Here is a 23,832-nt window from a genome sequence, read left to right as displayed (position 1 = left end):
TTGAGCTTATCAGGAGATACTGAATTCATGATGATATTGTAATGTATGGACCTCGTCATATTTTATAGTATAGGGTCCCTTTTCTCTTGAGAATATACTTTTATGAATAATTCTTTTAACAGCGCTTTTCCTTGAGCTCTCCTGATCTCTAGATATTCATTACTTTTCCTTCAGAATACCACAGAAACGTCGTTTCCTCTTTGCTCTTCTTTTCGCCATCAAAATTCCAATAAAGATACATGCTACTGTAAAACAGGAAACGGGGGCCTCAAGGACATGGCGTCTGAAAGTCTGAGGTTGTATCAGTAGGGGAAATTCTTTCCTTCATGCCTTCATTTACTCAAACTATCCAGATATGTTCACCTAACAGATGATTTACAGTTATAAAACTGTTCGCCTGGATGTACGTCTGGAAAGAGGAAGACGTTTTAAGTTCCAAGGACACTTCGCACCATTTTACAAGAACCTACCTATATTGTAATTGTACACTTACTGAGGGAAAAAGTTATCAGTTTCAGATGATATAGTGAATGATTGATTATGATTATGAATGGGATGATTTCAAATGTATGTTCTGTATCAAAGAAAATCTCATAAGCCCCTCATGTGTCCACAGTTTATGTATCAAAACATGCAGGGTAATGATAAGTTTGATGCTACAATGCAACTACCGTTCGTGTAGAACCAGCAAGCCACGTGAGTTTGTTACCCTCATAAATATTTCACCTGAAGGCATACAGGATCATAGGTTAGGTGCAGAAGAAAGCTGCTTAGCGGATTCCAATATCATTAATGTGCTTGTGGATAGATGCAGCCAGGGTGAGCGTCTGGTGGTGGGAGGTTGGCCTGAGTCATTCTCCCCGCACCACACACTCACATACACTTATAAGGAACCCGCTCGCCACCCGTCCCTCGCTCTTTCATCAATAACAAAAACTAGGCACCTGAGAATCCTCCTCGACCACTCTCGCCACTTTGTTGATTCTCATGCATTAGGTTTTCCTGTTTCATTCGTTATATATATATATATATATATATATATATATATATATATATATATATATATATATATATATATATAAAGTTGGAGATGGAAGAGTGGAGTGAAATGAATCTGGATGCTCGGGGCCTGAATATATAGGAAGGTGAAAGACGTGCACGGGAAAGGGTAGATTGGAACGATAGGATATACAGGGGGCGACGCGCTATCAGTGGACTGAACCAGGGTATGTGAAGCGGCCCGGAAAACAACGGAAAGGTCCGTGAGGCCTGGTTATGGATAGGAAGCTATGGTTTTGGTGCATAACACACGACAACTTGGGAATGAATGCAAGCAGATGGAACCTTTCTTCGTCTTTTCTTGGCACTGCCTCGCTAACGCGAGAAACTACGAACGAATATTGGTGAATATGTAAATCAGAAACGATAGTTAAAATAATGTTTGAATGTCGTAGTTATGTGAGTGATTGTTAGTAAACTTAGTAAACATCTAACCTCAAAAGGTGTACTAGGTGATTTTGCAGGGCAACAATCGTTACATCAGCTGCTGATTGTATGTATGTCGTGTTTTCAGAGTTTCATGAATATTTCTATGAAGAAATACAAGTTATACGTATAGGTTGAAGACTTTTTTAAAGTGCTATGAAGTATTATAATTTATAGCATTTTAAGATATTCGAAACCACTACAATGTTATAAGAATTACAGCTATAGCATATTGTTTAAGACTGAAAGCTATAGTGGCACACTGAATATGGAAGGCATTACGTGTCGCTGAAATGGCTTTCATTTTACATTATACACTTAAGTATCGGTCAGTTTATGCAATGAAATTAACAGGAATGGAATACTCATAGGCTTTTTTTTCGAGTCTGTTCTGTGGTAAGTTCAGCAAATTTTATTTTGTTTTCCTATAACAAGAAATTTGATAGTTATATTTATCACTATACAAATGAATTAGAATTATCTCTAACTTCAAAATCACTATTGGTAGTTTGTGTATAAGAAGATATAATTACAAAAAGGAGTTAACCAGATCATTATAATGAAAGGAAGTTTTTTCAACTTTATCAGTTTTATCATACAGCCTGTTAACTGTAACACTGTTATGTGAGTTGCGCCTGTAACGAGGGAAAACATTTTAAAGTTTCCCGCGAGAGGTTGATATTTGGAGCAATAGATTTTCTGATATCGTGTGTTTTAAGTTTATTGACATTACAGTTATGCTTCAATGTTATGTCATATATATATTTGAATGCTTATATGAGAAAGAACATAATGCTTTGCTGTTTCAAGGGTAACAATTATATTAAGATACATTCATCTATATTTTGTCTTCTCTCTTCTGATTGGTTGTTGACCGTTTTCTGTTTGGGAGCGATCCAGTCCGACATGGCAAATTTAGTCGATAACAGTGAGCCACCTGCGACAAATTAATTTTGAATCTCCGCATTTGAAGGGTGAATCCTGAAATCGACGTAGTGAATCCACATTCATAAGGATAAAAGTTTGCCGGCCAGATGTGGACGAAGACACAGGAGCTACGAGATAGAGAGCCAAGCATTTATTTCCTCACTAACCTAGAGAACTATTCTCGCCGGGTCAGATTTGAATAGTACCGTGAGAGCTCGGACTGGTGGTAGAGTGCAGTTTTGGATTTTGACATTTTAAAGTAATTCCGCTGGTCCTGGGATAATCATGAAAATGGAAGAAGTTAATATAGGTGGTTTAGGCGTCGGAGTCACAGTGGATATCCAGAGAACAGATGGTAAGTTCATAAAACTTCAGAAATGTCCTTTTGTTTAGATCTCTTGTTCATATTTGCTGTCAGATGGGTGCTAGACTAGACCGGGCGAATAGTAACGTTTGTTCATTACTCATTCTACAAGCTAGACATGAATAAACATATGAATAATATTATCGGTACTTTACCCGCAGAGTAGATTTGATGGCATGATACGTAGAATATGTTGTTCAGTTAACTTTAATTTGTTAAATTTCGATATTTCAAAGTTTGCATCATTGCTGGTGTTAACAAGTTGGATGATCTTGTAAGAAATTACCATCAGGAGAATGCTAGTGTAGGGAAATAACGCTGTTTTATGCACAAATACCCGGGTTAAGGCTGGACATCTTTGTATGAGCTGAGTCTGGCTGATGCTCACAATAACAAAGGATTTGAGGACAAGCATCAGGGTTTTGGGTGAGGTGTTGAACATATTTCCATAATTACATATGTATACCTCAGGTTGGAATAGTATCAATCGTCTGGACTGTGGTACATTATTTTGTCTTTGTACTACTGGTTTTAGTCAAAACAAAGGAATAGTAAATCTCCGTGTAGTGCAACAATGGAATAACTATTATCAGTGACTATTTTACGCGGTATTATGTGTTGAGATTACAGTTAGACTGCAGTAATGTGATTGTGATCAATATTTTTTTTCATACTGCGGTAGATAACTAGTCAGTGGAGAGGGTTCTGAAGGTCAGAGAAAATGTGAAGTTTAAGTAAAGGCATGTGAGAAAAGGCCGGAAATCACCTGAACCTATGAAAACTCACTTGACTTCCTCCAGCAGCTGAAAATTTCTTTGTTACATAGTTGACTCCTGGGTGAGATTATCCACCTTTTCTGATTCTAATATAGGTCCAATCCATTTATAACAGCCCTACAGTTGAAATGTTATTTTGTAAATGCTCTGAAAGAATACGTCTGGATGCACAAAAGCATTCCAATGTATATACTTTGCCATGAGGTATACTAAGGGGGGATTTCTACCCCCACAGCCCGGGTTAGACCTAGGGTATGGAGTTTGTGCATTGCAGCAGACTTGCAATTACATTAAGGGCACTAAATCAATTACTTATGAGATTTATTTTCTTTAGTAATGATGATGTAGTGTATTGAATTCATGGAGACCATGAGAGCATTATTTATCTTTTAACGATACAAAGGAATTCAAACAGCTACAGACCATCGGTAGCTATTGAGGCTGTTTGAAGTAGAGCAGCAATATTAGGGAATGATATGAAGATGAGGGAAATTGTAGTTTATAAACCTTAAAATGTGTTGTTCCTATAAAAACCAACGAAACCTTTGAAAACCTTGTGTCCCTTAACAGCAGAGTTATATGCGATTTTTTGATCATCTTTCTGAAATTTATGATGCTATGATTTCAGCATTGCACCACCTGCATCGGTGTATTAGCAGAAAGACCACAGTGGGCAGCTGATAGAGCCACCTCCCATCATCCTGACGAGCAGCCTTTCCATACAATCCGTTTTGTTGATTTCTGGAAGAGTTTCATCGTTTTGCATAAATCCCATATTTTCTTTGACCAACATAACTTTCAGTGCATAGGCTTTTATCACTGGATTTGAAAAAAATACATGTTCAAATCACCCAGTCTCTGTGCTCAGATTTCTCTACATTACATCACAAATGCAATACATATTTGGTATTTCAAGGTTTTATGTTACCCCTAGACTTTAGATTTACCTGTAAGGTAGGTTGTGTGAATCATTAAATAGGAAAATCAATGTTGGGTGAGTCATGTGATATGAGCTATGAAGGGATGATATGGCTCATTGTAAGCTAATGCTTTTAAACCTTGGTTAAAGATGAAAGGCAGTAATAAGGTAGGTGTCATGTGCTCCCATATACTTGGATGTAACCCCTTGCAAGCATGTGAAACATTGCAAACTTCGTAGCAGATGAAAGGATTAGACAAATGTCTGTAATTGTACATTATCCTTGAGGCTGTATTTTGAAGTATGTATGTAATCGTATACACGATAGACTCAAATAGCCTGATGTGCCAGAGGAAATGAATGCAGTAACAAGATTTGAAGGTAGAAATGTCTCCAGAAATGGTATGAGGTATGAAGAGTGAATAAATAGAAATGGTTATGAGGTATGAAGAGTGAATAAATACTAGATGGTGCAAAATTTTTATATTGAAAATAGTGTTTGTAAAGTATGTATTAAAGGTATGTATTAAAGGTATTAGTGTTGATTTGATAAGTTCAGAGCTACATGTTGATTTAAAAAGTGACTTTGTTGGCTTCTTGCTTTATATGGAAGTGTAAATACTGACAATAGTCGTCCTTTGTTAAGGAATAAGCTAGCTGTGTACTAGTTCCTACCACGAGATTTTGCCACAAGGTAGGGCTAGCACAAAGCTTTCACTGCACATACTGTTGCAGTGTGTTTTGGTAGTTGACTTTTTTTCCCTTCATTTGATGTTTTTTTTTTTTTTTTTTTTTTTTTTTTTTTTGAAAGGTAGCATTGCATCACTGAGGTTGTAAGAGCATGATAAAGTAATTGCATTCTTATGTTTTTTTTTTTTTTCCAAAAGAAGGAACAGAGAATTGGGCCAGGTGAGGGTATTCCCTCAAAGGCCCAGTCCTCTGTTCTTAACGCTACCTCGCTAATGCGGGAAATGGCGAATAGTTTGAAAGAGAAAAAGAAAAGGAAAGTTTTCATGTGAAGTGATGATAATTGATGCTAAGAATATTTGAAAAAGACATTGTAACGTTAGGATTATTTTATTTTTGGCCTATTTTCTTTTGAGAAATTCATCACCAGAAAACGAGAAATTGTCTAATGTACACTTATAGTCAAGGATGTTTTCAATTGAATGGTTGAAGGAAAGGTCTGATTTTGGTTAAGCTTTTAGATAAATGTTGATTATGCAAGAGATAGGAGAAAGTGCAAGTTTTAAAGTTGTCAGGTTACTGGCTCAGAGGAAATTGGGTTACTGGCAGGGTCCATAGAGGATTCCATGCACTGCTGTTATGAGTCATTATTGGTCAAGGTAAACGCCAGTGTGTGTCCATAGAGGCTTCCTATGGGTATTGCTTAACGAATTTACAGTTAGAGCTTGGTTCTTCCATAGTAGATGTAAGTGCTACATTGGAAGAGCATCATGTGCTCTTATGCAAGCAGCAACAAATTCATGCGTCCTAGGCTGTGGGGACCATTTTTGCTCGAGTTTACCATGTACCTTATACCTGATTTTTGCTTCAGTTTACCATGTTTTTCATATGTTCCAACCATTATCAGTATATATATATATATATATATATATATATATATATATATATATATATATATATATATATATATTATCCCTGGGAATAGGGAAGAAAGAAGACTTCCCATGTACTCCCTGCGTGTCGTAAAAGGCAGCTAAAAGGGAGGGAGCAGAGGGGCTGGAGATCCTCCCCTTCAGTTTCTACTTTTCCAAAAGAAGGAACAGAGAAGGGGGCCAAGTGAGTATTTTCCCTCTTAGGCTCAGTCCTCTGTTCTTAATGCTACCTCACTAATGCTGGAAATGGCGAATATGTATGAAAAAAGGGAATATATGATATGACACAGTGAAATGGGTATGTGATGTGATGCACGCAGGACCTAGTTTTGATTTCTTTTGTCATGATGTTAGCTCGCTGCATTGCACACTGTAAAACCCTCTAAATGAATAACTTCAAAAAAATTACTGCTTAGGCTTCATTAAACTCACTGAGAATACAGATATTTGGCTTTCTGGGAATCATCAGTGCATTAGGTAGCTATTCTTTTTTATATAATGGCTGTTAGTGAGCCACAGCTGTAACCAGTGGTGAATGCCTCCAACTTCACTGTTGTGTAAGTGGTAATCTCATGTGCAGGTAATGCCAGAATGGGGTTGCTTGGTGTAGTTGTAATACATTTGGAAGTTTAATGCAGCTGTAGATAGCAACATCGTGAAACTGACAATGGTAAATGCAAATCTGTACAGGCATGTAGTTTGATTTGTTGAAGCCTGTTGATGTGAATATTGTTTTAGTAAGAGCAAATTTTTGTAAGTAAAGTCAGCTACTTTCTACAGGGAAGAATGTATTGATGAAGATACTGTATAGCTATTAGTAGAGGGCAGTGTGGAAGGTGTGTGTCTTTTAATGAAGGAAGGAACATTATTCTTGTCACACCAGTTATACCAGTGAGTTTAGAATTAAATGTTTGGGTTACTCATAAGATTTTAACTAGACACCATGTAGATTTTATTTTTTGGGGGGAACAATTGGCTTAAAACTTGATTTTGCCAGACACCTTGTTATTTACTTTATATTTTTGTCTTTTAAAACGTTTTGTGGATTCAGAGGTAGGTCAGCCCAAAAGTATATATTTTGGGTCATTATTCCTGAAAGTTTCAGTCACTTATGAAACAGCATAGTAGTGACTTTCCTGAGGCATTTATGCTATTCTGTAGGGGTAAAAGGTCACTTGATTTTATTTCTATTTCGTCATTGGTCATATTTTTTACTGTTTATGAAATTCTGGTATGATGATCTTATCTAATTACTTATGCCACACTGTAGTGTATTAGATTTATAGAAAAAATTTTGGTCTTATGTAGGGGTCATAGGCTACCAAATTTTTCATAGCATTCATGGAATTTAGTATGTCTTAATTCATGCTACACATAATACTTGTAGAATTTAAACCATTTTTAGCTGTTAGAGATTACAGAGGTTATCAGAAATTGAATGTTTATCCATTAATCTGACTTCAAATGCTATTGAAAATCATTCTGTAATTGCTATGTCCTCTAATTGATCTTTAGCCTTGAAATGTATTTATGAAGTGAATGGAGGGGAACCTTCCTTTATTGCATTCCTTTGCAAATGTTGTGTTAATAGTGTCCATATTGGTCAGAAAGCAGGTATGATTATGCAAGTTGATCGCTAAAGCTCATGTCATCTTGTCCTCTTTCATTATCATACATTGCATGATTACCTATATCTCTAATATATCTTGCTCTCGACAGATAAGTATGTATTCCAGTTGTTTTCTTTTTGAATGTATTCACTGTTTTCTTGGCCTTAGGCTTTGGTTTTCTCTCATTTGTACAGTTTGGAACTACAGACGATCCTCTCAGGTGACTGATAGTTCATATAGCTCAGTCTCCTTCATATATTCATACTTCCTGTTGCCTGTTGAATACTATGTATGTGATAGGGAGAGACATGCGAATGTCTCTCTCTCTCTCTCTCTCTCTCTCTCTCTCTCTCTCTCTCTCTCTCTCTCTCTCTCTCTCTCTCTCTATTTTTGTTTTTGCTGTTTCCAGCATCATTGAGTTAGCATCAGGAAACAAAGAATGGCCCAACCCCTCATGTATATATATATATATATATATATATATATATATATATATTTAAATAGCCAGAACTACGAAACCTAACTGGAGTTAGAAATGAGGTCGCCTGATCATGGAATAAGCTTCCACTAAAGAAAATAAAAGTCTACATTGTGAACATATTACCGAACAGGTTATTTCAGCATCTTAACTCATCAGAAAACAAAAAATGCTGCTACATGCCACACACAAGACATCATGAGTAATGCAGCAAATTACATAACAGCCTTTCACCCATCCCGAAGGACTCGAATCCGGTTTGTGAAAAGCTTTTTTGACGAGGTAAACAAAATATTTGCATTCGTAACTTTCACTGTATATAGTGTAATGTGGTGCTGGCATGCAGTACCTTCAGCTGTAAGAATTGTTGCTTATATGTAGCAAACTTTTGATGTTCTCAGCCGGTAAATCGGTGGAAATATAATGTCCATCTCATTTTGTATCTTTACCTGAGGACCATTACATATGGTTGTGAGATAAAGGGGCAAAAATTGTCTTAAGAAAGTTTGGCAAGTTTTCATGGTGCCATTCAATTTTGGCTTCCAGAAAAGTGAAATGGGTTTCGATCGCAGATTGACTTTAAAGGATCGTTCATTTGGTGTTAGCACCCATTTAATCTTATCTTTACTTAGATAATTAGGGAATATGCATTTTAGTCTTATGAGAACGTGTAACGAAACAATATATGTTAATGTTATACTTTACTGTCAAGAAGAATTTTCCACTTTTAATGCATGCACGTAGGCGTAAGTTGTTATTCAGGTTTCAGAAGTGAAGTATAAACAACCTTTTTACAGACAAGCTTGGTGTACCAATTTTTACTTATTTTCAAGATACTGCCCGCCCTACTTTATTCAAACTAATTTCTAGTTTGACAGTTTCGCTTGTTTCACATAATTCATCTGGCGTTTTTAAGATAATTTTTTATTCACCTAATCATCCACTTTCATTTAAGGGCTTTATATCAGTCTCTCCCTTACATTAAGGGGTTAATTAAACGTTTGAGGTTAATGACCCAAGTATTGTATTGCGACATATCTTTGATCCTCATTTTGTTATTATGGTTTGTTTGTGCAGTGTGCCAGATAGACTTGTATATGTTGATGAATGGAATTTTAACGTTTAACATCATTTATTTGTTTCTCCATCATTTTGTAAGGGAAGTTTAGTAATATGAATAGTTCTTTCAACAGATTCTAGCTATTGATCTTTCTCTAGTGTGCCAGTCGGATCGTAAAATTTATAAAGGTACCCTTCACATGGGCAGAGGTGACTCACCCATGTGTTCGCATTGCCCCCATAAATCTAATGAACCCCAGAAGTGCGGTATGATTTTTTAAATGACGTAATTGGACGGATGGTTTGTATATTCTTAGTCATGACCTCATTGTATCGACACCTAGTCTCTGTGGTAGAGGGACGGCTCGTCGTCGTCCCACGTGGCATTGGGCGTAGACATACATGGGGCGCGCGGGCGGACCTGTGGTGGTGGGGATAACCTAGGGGGGCGGGGTCTCGTCCTGCTCAAGGGCACCATGCTGCTGCTGCTGCTCCTGCTCCACTACCTTCCTTCACCACTTATCTGCTCTTGAAAACGAAAGTCGCACAGGTGTTCTGTCGTGATTGCCGGATTTCGTAACTCTTAAAACGTGCTGTCACCAATACTGTCCAATTTTGTAAATAAAGTATTTTAAATCATTTTATATTGAGGGTTGAGAGGTTTAGATATACTGAACATGGTCATTTGGGTGGTCTGAAGACATTAGGTAGGTTTTATATGATCGGGAGTCGCTTTGTGTTACTTCTAGACTTAGAAGTAACGCGATTCCTGAGGTTTTATGAAATGTTGGAGAAGAGAGGTTGAAGGGGGTTGAATAATGTTGGTGAGTGTGCTGTGAGTCATATGATAGGCTGAGGTTCATGATTCCACGTGAGGTGAACAGGTTGCAGGTCAGGTATCTTGTGGCTGGATGCACATTGCCTGCACTTTATGTAAGGATCTTGCATGTTTACAGACGTATACTTTGAGGTGTTAGGTAAATGGGTACGATCTGGATTAACCCTTGTGGGTACGAGTACAGTATGAGAACCTTGGTATTGAGCCGTGTTGTTTGTGGTGTTGTGAGAGTTCCAGGCATGACTCACCACCGGCCGGCCTCAGCCACCATCACCGCAGCAGCAGCACCAGCACCAGGCTAGGCTGCCGCCTCTTACCCCCTACCCCTCGTACCCCCTCCCCCTCCCAAAGCTCCTCCTCCACGAGAGAAGACTGTGTGCACGTAGTTCCAGTGTGTCACCTTCGGATATAGACAGGTGTCGCCTCCAGTTATCACGCCCTTGTTTGGAATCGTGTTCTCATGGACTTGGCCGTTATCACGTGTCGTCCCCCGTTCCCGTCTCGCGCCCGGTTTCCCCTGCCCACCTTGTTGTTGTTGCAATCCTTACTTTGTTTACCTTCACATGTAATGTATTTATGATCTTGCCTTTACCGATTCTCAGACATACTTGTGTCCCATATATCATCTATAGTAATATTGTGTAGCTCCCTATTCCCACCCCCATCACCTTTCACCAATTGACCTCGCGACTCGTTTCACTTGTCCTAGTGATCATTTGGTTCTTCCTCTTCCGCTCTTCCGTCCTGCCTCGCAGTTCCCGCGGCTCCGCCACCACCTGGCTGCAGCCATCCCCAGTACTCCTGCCGCAGTCACGGATACCACGCTGCTCATGGTGGCCTCCAGGCTTGCCTGCACCTGTATCTGTGATTCACTGGTCGTATGCGATTTAACGATCCACCCGAAACTATTTTCCCAGAAGACGTATCTCTCCCGTGAGACGCTTTCGTGCGCCATTACGAGGGAAGAAGGTATACTGGAACTCACTAGAAGGCGGGTTCCTCTTTCCCCGACTTCTGTGTAATGCCAAGATGGGAAACTCCGGTAGTAAAGACAAAAACAAGAAAGGTAGTAGCAAGGAGGCAACCGACTGTACAGGGAAGTATAATGAAGCCACGCCCACCCAAGAACTCCAGCCCACGGCCTTACCTACGCGAAAGGCTGACCTCGTGTCCTGCCCCTCGCCGCAGTCCAGCCCATTGTTGCAAATCAAGCATCGCAGTGATAGTCCAGCGCCTCAGCCTACACAGGAGAGCACGTCCAACAACAGCACACCCACCGTGAAGACCAGGTCTCCGTGCACGCCCACCACCTCGCCCAAGATGAAGAATAAGATAGTGTGCACGCCCACGACTACCCCGGAAATGTGCAGAAAACCCACGTCGACGCCCACAGGCACGCCCAAATCGAAAAACAAGTTTAAATGTGCGCCCACTTCCAAAGCCAACTCGCTGCCCACGCTTCAGCAAAAGATAGAATTGACGAAATCGGGAAAAAAACCTATCAGTCAGAAACAAGGTAAAGTGGATTTAAGTTCAGTCATAATGTGTTTATTATACGTACAAGGTTGGCAGTGTGTGAGTTTTGTTGATTTGAGAACACGCTCTGATGACTTTAATGTGTTAGTAGTGAACGTGGCTGAGCCGCTTAGATGTATCCAATAAGGAGAGAAAGGATTTCAAGTTAAGGGTCAGCTACCTGCTCACTTCATCTCATACACCCTCAAGTGCCGCTAGTGCCTATAAATTTACTGTCTGCCGAGTCGAAGTGTTTCCTCTCATATTCCACTTTGTACCATGGTGGAGTAGCCAGTGGATTGACTGTTCAATTATACGAGTATGCTGTTTTTATGCTGGTGCACCAGCTGCTACGCCCACGGGACTACCTTTCATGGAGACATATCCACCTCCAACCACACTGACTCATTGGTCGAACGAGGTCATGGCCTCGGCGCATATAGGTCTGTTGGGTGGCTTCTGGCCTCCTCCTCTTCCTTAAACTTGTTTTGTATGTACCAAGGGTACGTGATGGCAGCCACATTGACCTAAGGTGTGATTGACATTTGATATAAAAGCCATAAGCTCATCCAGGACTTGTGAAAAGGGTGGTTTAACTGGCCCGTACCCTCGGTGAGAGGGGGCAAGGCTGGGTTGGAACTGCTATGTCTGGTATGAATTTTGTTGACGGCAATATATAATCAAGTTGTCCGCCACGGCTTCTACCCAGAAGGTCGGCCACCTCTAGTACCACCCGTGACCCTCCTCACTCACACCTTACATGGTCTGTGTACGAGGATCTTGTCGAGGTCCTAACATTGAAAATTTAATGGTGAGGGCTACTGCCTGTGAAAATGGAACAAGCTTTGATAGTGTCGATTACCCTGGTTGGAGACTCGTGTATGAGTTTTGAAACCCAGTGTTTCTTTCTTGATTTAGGAATATGTATCCTTTGTACAGAGCTCTGCGACCCTTTGGGAATGATGGCATGACCTTTGAACGGACCATTAAGAGTCTGAGGTCACTATTTCGTTCGGAAGTCTTACCAACTTCGAGGTTAATTGACTGGAATGTTTGTAGGTGCTTCATCGGCCTTAGCCAACGTTGCCATCTTGCTTTGAGATGCTCTTCCTACATATCATTGCTGAGAACTGTGAACAGAGTAACTCTGCACTGTTTCTTTTGTTTTTCGTGAATTGTTGATTGTAAAGGTATTAAATGTAGTTTTTGCAGTCTTCGATTTTGTAGTGTCCTATAGTTACTGTTGTGGGTGAGATTGTGCAGGTAGTTGTGGTGGATGTTAGCATGAATATTAGTGATTGTTGTAGTTGTGGTGGGCAGTAACAGCGATGGACAAGCCCCATTATGGGAGCCTAGCAGCTGGGCTTGCCCGGCCCGCCCGCCTGCCTCTGGTGGTGGTCGTTGCCATACTCGCCTTCACTGGCTTCACTGGCCCGCACTGGTCACGGTTTATTGCCGGCATGTTGACCTTAATGAGATTTGTTTACCATTCTGTGCTTGGGACGCAGACGATGTCAGTTGGACATGACTTGGATTAATGGGCATTTGACGGTAAAGGCAAAGAGGGTTGGTGTTTAAAAAACCTGCAGGTTTAATATCAACAAAATACTATTATATATATATATATATATATATATATATATATATATATATATATATATATATATATATAATAGTATTTTGTTGATATGGTCAGCTTTAATAGTTATGACTGTTATTAACTTTTTAAATCAGGTTGTTTCATTAAGTAGATATAACATCATTTGAATGATCAGGTAAGGTACCTATCTATATTTGACGTACCATAATTCACTAAGAAATAAAAGAATGTCTATATATAGCGGGAGGCAAAGTGGGTGCGGGTTGGATGAAGCGTGTGGGAATTTAAAAGGGTGGCCACTCCTGGAATTATTATTAGATAATGTCTTGCCCAAGTACTATTTTCTCTGGTCCACTGACTGCGATGCTGCTTTGTGGTCTATTGGGATGATGGCAAAAGATTTTTACTTTTTTTTTTTTGTTTTGTTTTACCAATGTATTGGTGTCATTGGACATTTATGTTATTCACATGGTAAGTCTGTACTTATTGTAAATGCCAAGTTATAGACTTTTTTTTTATGTACATACGGACGTGTGTTGGCATATTTTAGATTGCATGAATTTGTACGTGTTTAGAAGGTATATTAATTCACCTCGATGTTTGTGAAGGCCTGAAGTATAAACATTGATGATACGGTATTTGGCAGTTTATTTAGATATATTTTTTTGAATGACTGCAAAGTTACTGTCAAGTGGAAATGCTCGTAATATAGCCAGTGGGACCTTAGCAGTTTATTGATGCTCGCAGTGGTTGTTAGGATGTGGCTGTTCTTCGTAGTGGTCCTGTGCGATCTCGGATGGGCTCGGTACCCTTGTGCTGCCCAAGTGCAACCCCCTGAAGAAGTGGTGGAATCTCGGTAGGCAGGAGGTGATGGTGTCTGGTTCGATTCTTAAGAGCACGCCACCCGCGTGCTGTGTGTATGAGTCAAAGTGTCGAAAGATGAGATTGATTATTGAGAGTGTCAGTGTGCCCATCGTATACCCCGGAATGGTTATAGGGAGTGGGAAAACAGCGAGCGGGAAGTCACCTTCTAACAGACAGCATCATCTTGAGTGGGCGTCTGGGAGCAGAGCGTCACCAAGGCCCTTCCTGCTCGGCGGAGCCCAACTTGTCCTGCCTCTGAATAGTGGAACCTTGAAGCTGCAGGAACGCCACTCAAGACGGGGGTCCCGCTGTTACGTAATTATATGAAGACCCGAGTGACGAATTTATGCTCGTTCAGCCATGATGTAGACGTAGATGATGAATAGGTAGCTCCATGGTATAGTCATTACTGTGTCGCCAAGCTACATGGTAGGCTTACTCTGTTAAAGTGACCTATTGAAGGTTGCCCCTTGCTCAAGAACAGAGAAAGGTAATTAAAATCAGGTTCTTGATTAGAGGAAATACCTTACGGATGTAAAGATGTAATTGTCGTCACATAGGTGAAGATACACTGAAGTAAACGTAACAAAAGTCTATGTGACGTACATAGTGTATTTATGAAATAATTTTGTAGCAGCCAGTCAGTTGTGTCAGGAAACAGGGTATTTAATTGACAGATGGCGTTCATGAATATTAACACAATCTGGTACAACCAGGACACAACTAGAGTCTGTACGGAAAAATCAGGCAGCATGAAGGAAGGCTTGGTGCGTTTAATTTACGTAATTCAATTTTATAGCGCATGGCTTCACCGTGTTCCGTTCTGCTGGCTTCGATGAACCATGGGAGTGGTTTATATACGGTTTCTCCCTGTGTTAGGTAAGTTTACATTAATATAGTTTGGGTAAAAGAACCCCACACAACTTTATTGCCTGTTCGTTTGTAAATTCCTGGTACTTTTCCATCAGCATGACGAGACAGCCTTCAAACATGACGTCTTGCTCTAGGGTCGTGCCGTCTTGACAAAGAAATTGGGCATATCGGCCATACCAAACCATATCATCTCTCCTGGTATTAATGGTGTCTGAGGCTACTAACTGTGGTTGGTGTACGGCCAGACCGTTACTACCACTTGGATAAACTGGTTCCACTAGGGTGGTGAGAGATGGTCAAGTTCCTTTTCTCACAAGACACCATCTCTTCCTCCCCTCAACCACTCGCCCATACACTTTGGGAATGAAGAAAGGCGACATTCTCCGGTCATGCCGTCTGTGAATATCAGTTACCGAGATTAGGTGAACTTTGTATTATTTGCTTCCGATTTTGCTCAGTCAGTTATTGGGCCGTGTTTAGATAATTAGTATTATTTTTTGAGCTGAGACGGCACGAGCAGTTGAGGACCCAGTCAAGGCCATCCCATTAACACTATATATATATATATATATATATATATATATATATATATATATATATATATATATATATATATATATGTATATATATATATATATATATATATATATATATATATATATATATATATATATATATATATATATATATATATGGTAAATATGACTTGTTTAGGTAGACAGCCTCAGTTGTTAAAGCCTCAAGTAAGCCTGAAATAGGTGGGGTGTGGGTGGGAGGTGTGTGTGTGTGTATGTAAGATGATCCATGGCATACGTGACTTGCTTTGCCAGTACAGGATGAAGCATTATGCCCTCTCCCGCTACCTTCACATTACATGATGGACGGAGGCAAGATTATACCACACTGGAGTGTGACGTGCAATTGGCAGCCAGGCGGAGCAGGACTTCAATTAATGCTCGTGTAGGGGAAGCACCAGCAGTGTTGGCAGGTCGTCATGCCAGACACTTAAGTTATTAGCTGGTCGGGAGTCTCACATCTGTTTAGTGAAAACATTATTATACTGTGCACTCCATACATTTATACTTAGAGGTCTCGGTGATCTGTGACCCATATGTAGTTTGGATTTTGAACTTTACCTGGATCATAAATGAAAAAAGTCAATTATGGCCATAGAACTTGTATTTTCCAAATGATATATTCACTCGTTCTTAATTTGACTCATGATTATGTTGCACTGTAGGCAACACAAGTGTTTCTTGCAACACCTCTAATTAATCTTGCAGGGTAATTCTTTTCTCGGACTCTTAAAGGCTTCTCTATAATTACATGTTGCTTTTTTTTTCCCCACAGTAACCAGCATGACATGGTCAAAACATTATTTGTTAAATTTCAAGATTTCGATACTTATAAAGTTTGAAGTACAACAATATAGAAGTAGATTTATTGAAATATTTTGGTGTTTTGAATGTATATTCATTGTTTCTGATTGTATCGCCAAATTGAATGCAAGTTGATAGAAGATAAATGTATTTGGTGTAAATTGAAAATAAGACAAATGTCGAATAGTAGTTGACATCACAGGGAGGTATTTTTAAAAGGTCTTCTCCCAAGCAGCGTGTGGGTATCGAGAAGGTAAGTGTGGTAGAGCTACCTGGCTTGGGTTTTTGGGGGTCGACGATGTTGACATCGTGGAATGTAAGGCAGACCTGTCACAAAAAGAAGATAGCTTAATATTTACGATCTTACAGTGTCAAAGCCTTGTGGGACTTGCCTCGGTGAACACTGCGAAGGACATGTGTCGCAGAGTTTGAGGGAAAACGTCTTCCGCTCTTTAATGCATATCTAAAGATTATCCGATTGAATATAGACTTAGAATTTTATATGTATTGCCTCCTCCAAAACGTTAAGCCTTGCATGATGATAAATGCTTTCACCAAATGCAAAATGTAAATGATTATGGTTACCGCTTGCACCAGAGGAAATCCCGACGCTTACTTATTTTTGAAGAAGGAAGGCAAGTCTTGTAAACAGGTAGGTTTTCCAGGAACTCTTCATCGCACCAGGATTACTTCTGCAGGAAGCAGTAAATTCTACCAAATGCTTCAACATTTTTTTTTTTTTTGTAAGGGATTATCATCCGTGAATCTCCTGTTTAGACTATAACAAATGCCATGTGTATATATGTAACGGTGAGAAGCGTTTCTCTGGGTCAGGCCACAACTGCCTAAGACAAACACGTAGTGTAGACAGGATGGTATTGTATTTAGATGAGGCATGTGGGGGCCCGTAGTCATAAAGACAATAGGTGGGTTCCTCTGTCTCGTCACCAAGTGAGTGGGATGGTTTACGGGATACTGTGTGCTCGAGAGCTCCCTCCCTACCGCATTTCCTGAATTGTCCAGATGTGGCCGTGAAGCCGTTGGCCAAACTCCCAAGTGGTTTGACGTGTCCGTTAATGCGATGTAATGCATATCGTTCTGTGTGCATTGTCAGCTATGCCTTAGCCCAGGAACCTTGGACAGAAAGTTTGTCTTGTTTATTCTGTAATTCATCACTTCTAGTTTGGTTGTGTCTTCGAAACGCCATTTGTTTCTAGATTGTCTTTGTGGCGAAACTCGTTTAGAAAATAGGGATGTTTGTCTCTCATTTGTCATTACGCTTCGGTCGTTTCCCTTAGTGAAGCTAGAGCGGAAGGGGCGTCGCGTATGACACATTGTGATAATTTTTTGTTTCTATCCTTTCGCACGTTTAAAATTATTGGGTCACTGTTATGAAATGAGCGATACTCGCCAGTGTCGACGGTGATAGTGTATTTTAAAGTAATCTTGGCTGTTATAATAACTTTGGCTTGTATCGGAATGTTTTTCGTACCGTTTTGAACACAGAACTGAGATGGGATGTGGTTTATATAGAAAACCACGAGTGTGCGTGGGGCCGCAATGACTTGTTTTGGTTCGTATTTACTGTTCTGAGCTGAGCAGAGTGGAATGATAGATCCTAAGCCGATTCAACACTTGGAATGTTTGTAGTGAAGGGTTTGTTCTGCTTTTGTTTTTGGAGAAGCACGAGACGGCATGCTTCATATGAACACTCCATCTCTGAATGTGTGGCCAGAGGCGTATCGTCTTACCAACGGTCGCGATGTTCATTTTACTCTGTTTTGGGTCTTAACCTGTCCTGCATGATTGTTAGATTATGGTTGGTGTGTAGAAAGTATTCTCTGGTGTCCGGAACGTAGATAGATCTTGTGTTGCGTTCCTCTTACGACGTCAAAGCCGCAAAGAGTGTTTTCGGACGTTGGATGAGTCAGTGTCGGCGGGGGTGTTCCCGCGAGCGGCGACCGCCAGGCCACCACGCCTTCGTCTTGCTGCCACCGGTCATAACACGCTCCCTCTCACCAACCTCAACTGTTGGAGTAACGGGCGAGAGCGCTCTCCTCTACGGGAGAGGCTTGTTGGTGTTACCATCAGGCACCAGACCAATGATCTTATTTTGCTGGCTTGATTGTGTTTAGTGGAACCTAAGTGGGGACAGATCGGCTCTGTTGGCGGGATGGAACGTTAAGGTCACCGTTGCGTTTGAATGTTCTCAAGGGTGCTGGTAACTTGATTCTGTAACTTATATTTGAATTGACGTTCTTCTCGTATATCTCGGTAGATAAATGGTCATATATAGTCGTTGTAGATTGCTTTAAAGCCACTATGCTCGTGGAGTACTATTAGATCATTACTTTCAAATGTAGATACGAGTTATTGTTGATCAACATTTCTGGTTGCAGTTATAAAGGGTTTCAGAGTGAGTTTGCGGATGTATGAGGTTTAAAGTTTGTGCAGGAGGCAAGTGAGAGGGAACAGCAGCAGCAGCAGCAGCCAGGGTAGTGTGGGAGCTGTAAGGAATGTCACTCCCTCCCTCCCTCCCTCCTCCCCACCAGCAGCAACAGACTGTCACAGCCCGGGCGGGTTTTGCTCTCTGCTCTCAGAATAGCATCTGGTGAAGTAACTGCATTTCTTTGATTAGTTTTTTCCCCCCTCCCTCACTCTTAGTACGAATGATTGATTCCTACAAGGATAACCCCCTTTTTTTATCAAATAATCTGCCATGAATGCTCGTTCTTTCTTGCTAGTTTATGACGCTCGAGGAAATATAATTATCCTTGAGGGTGGGGAAGCCTTCTTGTTAAGAGATGTTACTGAATGTTGGCGAACTGGCTCAGGCGCTCTGCAGATGGCCGTTAGACATGCACATGCCAACAAACATTATTGTTCCGCACCTCCTACATTTTTCTTTTCCCGGTATTAACTCGGCAAACACCAAACCCAGACACGGAAGAGATTTGCCGGGGAGAAAATTGTTAGCTCATACAACACGTCAGCAAGAGCCTAGGGTCGGATATATCACCCTACTTCCTCGTCTCACTCGTCTGTCACGTAGTTTTCCAACATGTCACCATCTTGACTGTGACACGGACGTGATTCACATTACAAGCGAATCATTTTCCCGGCGTTTTTTCGAATTTCCGGTCCTGAGTCAAAATGGCTACCCATGGGAGTTCATTGCCTTGGTGGTGCAGTGCAGTGGTTTTTGCTGGCCTTAAGTTCGATCACAGGCACGGGGCAGCAGACGCTGAGCGCGGCCAACGATTCCTGTGCGTGAAGATGTTGCCATATTCATTTAGCTCGTAATTATCACGCAACTGTCAAATGCTGACTGCTCATGTTTTCCCAGAATAGTCAGAGGTCTGGGGGTCTACACTTGACCTTGGTGACTGGTTAAGCGATTCTTTATGGCATGGTATTATTGTACTTTTATCCCATGTGTTTATATATATATATATATATATATATATATATATATATATATATATATATATATATATATATATATATAAGCTCACCGGTTTATAGGGATAGGTACAGAAATGCGCTGTCAGTCCCACACGCGAACAGATTGATATGTAAACATATACTTTAGATGTATGTGGTTCCCAGTTTGGGAAGCCATCCATATATAGACATTATGCAATCCAAGGACCGTCTGTTGATGATAACAGCCTAGACGATTGTGAGTTTCTTAGGTTGTTCTCACTTGTAGATGAAGTCTCATGATATCCTCCCAGACGAAGTATTTATCACACAAAAGTGCACTTGGGACATTACCATGCTTCATGTTTCTTCGCGTGACTTACGGCAGTATATATATATATATATATATATATATATATATATATATATATATATATATATATATATAATGTATGTTTGTGTTTATGAAATTTTCTTCACCTTCACTGTCGCTAGAACTTCACAGAAACAGGTTAGATTTTCAGTGTTCGTTGAATACATCGTAGTAGTGCGAAGGGCATTTCTGTCGACCAGTGTAGTCTGGACACGCATGGCGTACCCAAACATACACAGAATTCTTTTTTTTTTTCCACCAAGAACAGGAAAAAAAAAAAAGGCATTTTCTTGCATCCCCGTGGCTTTAGTGACCGTTATGGTGTGTGTGAAGGCACGAGCGAGATTCCCATTAGAAAGTAAGGGTTAAAGAAAACCTTTATAAATTTTTTTCGGTATTGGGGAGGTGTATACAGGTTTTGTGCCCATGGTTACATGTGGTAACTGTGGTGTGGTTGTTCTCATCTGTAGTTCCAGATGACTGGCTTGGGCATCATTTCTTCACGTACACAGCATTAAACCAGCCTTATGGTTTACCGTGGACAGGCATGACTAGCTTAGTTTCTCAGTACACGTAGCTGACTTTAGGCTCTGATGTGGCATTAATTTTCATTCTTTTTTCTTGTGTTGTATATCATTGTCGACAAGACCTGCTGTACATAGTTAAACGAGGAGCGGCACGTATCGCAAAGGAAAAATATGTGAATCATGTACTTTGACAGATGGCGTGTATGGTTTAACGGTATCGGGCCATCCGTCCGTTAACAGTTATGGCGTGTTGGGAAAACACGCACGCCGCTGAGTGACCAGGGTGTGTGTGTGTGGGAGGGGCGGGGAGAGGGTAGCCTCAGGCCACAGTAACCCCTTGTTCACGACGGGACAACGACCTGACCTTTTAACCTGATCTCCGAGTCGGGTCAAAGAATAGGTCATGACACTTTTAAAGGGTTGAGCTCACCGCTGTGCCTCAATGGTCGTACCGTTGTGCTCACGGGTTCAGTGATTGTAAAAGAAAACAAAATGTATTCGTTCTTATCAAGAAATAATGCCATAGTGTAAAATTGCTGTGAAATTCTCTCTTTCTTGTGCTTTGTTGATTTTACTTGCTGGATCGTAGATTGGTGTTGGATAATGTTGCCAAGGCATGGTTGTTCATTTGACTTTGTTAGCCTCTTTTTGGATACAGAGTTATGTAGACGTATGAAATTGATGAACTTGGTCAGAGACCAAGGCAGGAATAATTCCTTCAGGTAGACTGTTATAATTGATTTTAAAGTAATTATTGACGTGTGTGTCGGGGGGTTAGGTCTAGGTCTAGCTTGGGGCTGGCAAACATGCAATGACGTATTTAGGTTAGAACGTTCGCTTCTCATGTCAGTTCCTTATCTCGTGTGGTATTTCTTTGGCGTCCCCCCTCCCTCCAGGACACACACACACACACACACACACACACACACACACACACACACACACACACGTTCCTACTGTCCTCGGCTTCGCTTGCTCTCCCTTTCCTCTGTACTCCACAATCCAGCCCTCTCACTTTTACTGGTGCTCATATGTTCCCTACGTACACCACATTTTTTTTTTTCTTTTATAAATGTCACTTTCACTCCCCTGACCTTATGTACGAGAAGGATCTAATTTCCCCCGAAATTTACCCTCACCTCCACCCAGTACTGTCTTCGTGTGCCACACCTGTGTGATGTCTGGCCTCTCTCGTTCTCTGCTTTCATTAATTGCTCTTGTCTCTGCCCTTTTCTCATCACCTATCCTACCCCAGTTGCTTCCCACCCTTCTCGGCCTCACTGTTATCTCTCATCACTTGCCCCCATTTCTCATCCAGCGTTCCCAGTCGTCCTCATTTTCGCCTCACACCCATGTCCTGGGAACCTCAATTGATGAATTCCCGATACTCTGGTGTATGCTTGATCTGTTGGCCTTCTGTATCGTGAGTGGCCGGGAGCTGTGATGACCGGTGTGAACCTTTACCCTTCACACTTGCTGTACCACTACAACCCTCTGACCTCTCCTCCTGCTGCTTACTTGTCATTACTCCTCTCTGCGACCTTGGTTGCCCTTCGGTCTTTGCCAGTCCTTACGTGCCCTTTCAAGTCTTGTCTGCCCTTACTTGCTCCGACATGCCTCTGAACTCGTTTACTGAACCACTTGACATTGTGTGCAGGGTGCGCATGTGCTTGTGTGTGTGTGAGAGAGAGGATGACGTGGTGTCAGTATTTTTTTTCTTTTTTGGATGTATGACGAAATGTAGGAGTATACTTTCTCATGTATATTTTCTTGACGGAGGAAATGAGAGAGGGGTCACGTATTGAATAATTTTCTTTTTATTATTATCTGCAGCGGGTTAATGATCCTCAGAATTTCATCTTCATATTTATGTCTGTCATTGTCTTTTCTGTTTCTCACAGTTCCTTCAGGTGTTCAGCCTTTGTTCATGTGCAAGTTGCGTTTTTTTTCTTTTTTCATTCAACTTGTGGTGTTCTCTATGCTTTTATACTTTGTGTTTGAGGACTTGCCCCCACAAATAGTTAGCTTTGGGTTGAATTCTTTCATCAGTATCACATTTTGGTTGAATTAGTTGTTTTAACTGTTTACAGGTATCACTTGTTGCTTAGATTCCAGCTCCACAACCACCAGTCTCTCTCCGTTCACAACAGGTTTTCCTGTGGGTGTAGGAGGGAGAGGGTGTCCTGTGGGTGTAGGAGGGAGAGGGTGTCCAGTGGGTGTAGGAGGGAGAGGGTGTCCTGTGGGTGTAGGAGGGAGAGGGTTTTCTGTGGGTGTAGGAGGGAGAGGGTGTCCTGTGGGTGTAGGAGGGAGAGGGTGTCCTGTGGGTGTAGGAGGGAGAGGGTTTTCTGTGGGTGTAGGAGGGAGAGGGCAGAACCCGTACCGTGGTCGTCTTGGTATGTGTGTGTGTGTGTGTGTGTGTGTGTGTGTTTAGTGCCTGTGTCTGTACGTACATGTTATCCTCTACGTCATAGCATTGACCTTCCTTCCGCGGGGCAGTCGGCGAGGGCTTGCCTCATAGTGTACCTAGCTGTACTGTATATGTACCATTAACGAATGCCGTCACTATTTAGGTCAGTTCTCGATAGGTCACGGGCGCTTGTGGTCATATGTGTTTTATTTTTTTTTTTAATTAACCACCTAAGACGGCGCTATGATTGATCATGACGGCTGTGATGTTCTGGGCTGTGGTGTAGTCTCAATGGTCAGGTTAAAGGTCGTGTCATCGTACTCAAGAGTCGTATCTGTCTGTAGTCGTTCTCAAGGAGACGATATTGATTTAAGGAGGATTATTAGCTATATGCGTGTTGTTAGGTTAGGTTCATGTTCGGGTTCATGATTAATATGCTGCTCTGACTCCACTAGGATTAGAGGTTCACAAATCATACTTCTTTGAGGTGTACTTGCCCTTTTGCACACACACACACACACACACACACACACACACACACACACATTTTAGTCTTAACGAAGTTTTCCTGGTGTGAGCGGCTCGTGGTACCGCTGGTGAACGGCTCTGTGTTGTCATAGTTCACGAATGTTCAAGAGATGCCGGAGGTCCCATGTGTGTAGCACTGCCTCTCCCCACACTGAACCAGGGGGTAGTTATACGAGTGTAGAACTGCCTCTCCCCACACTGAACCAGGAGGTAGTTATACGAGTGTAGAACTGCCTCTCCCCACACTGAACCAGCAGGTCGTTACTGG

The 23,832-nt window shown here is 41.1% G+C and overlaps 1 protein-coding gene across 6 annotated transcripts in view; it reads left to right on the top strand.

The window, feature by feature from the left end:
* Positions 1-2,386: 2,386 nt before the first annotated feature.
* The window catches only part of LOC139764840 (kinesin-like protein KIF2A), a 100,648-nt gene continuing 79,202 nt past the window's right edge, over positions 2,387-23,832 (top strand). The window contains exon 1 of one of the 6 annotated variants that reach the window (XM_071691828.1): positions 2,387-2,767. In XM_071691828.1, coding sequence (XP_071547929.1) covers positions 2,698-2,767 — 70 coding nt within the window. In that variant the 5' untranslated portion in view covers positions 2,387-2,697. Of the gene's footprint in view, positions 2,768-10,872; positions 11,592-23,832 lie in introns of those variants that run through there. The other 5 variants (XM_071691829.1, XM_071691824.1, XM_071691826.1 and 2 more) reach the window with 5 other exon arrangements.

The sequence above is a fragment of the Panulirus ornatus genome, chromosome 51 (assembly GCF_036320965.1).
Source record: "Panulirus ornatus isolate Po-2019 chromosome 51, ASM3632096v1, whole genome shotgun sequence".
NCBI classification, from domain to species: domain Eukaryota; kingdom Metazoa; phylum Arthropoda; class Malacostraca; order Decapoda; family Palinuridae; genus Panulirus; species Panulirus ornatus.
Note: the sequence above shows the minus strand (reverse complement) of the source record. Positions and strands in the feature narration are given on the sequence as shown.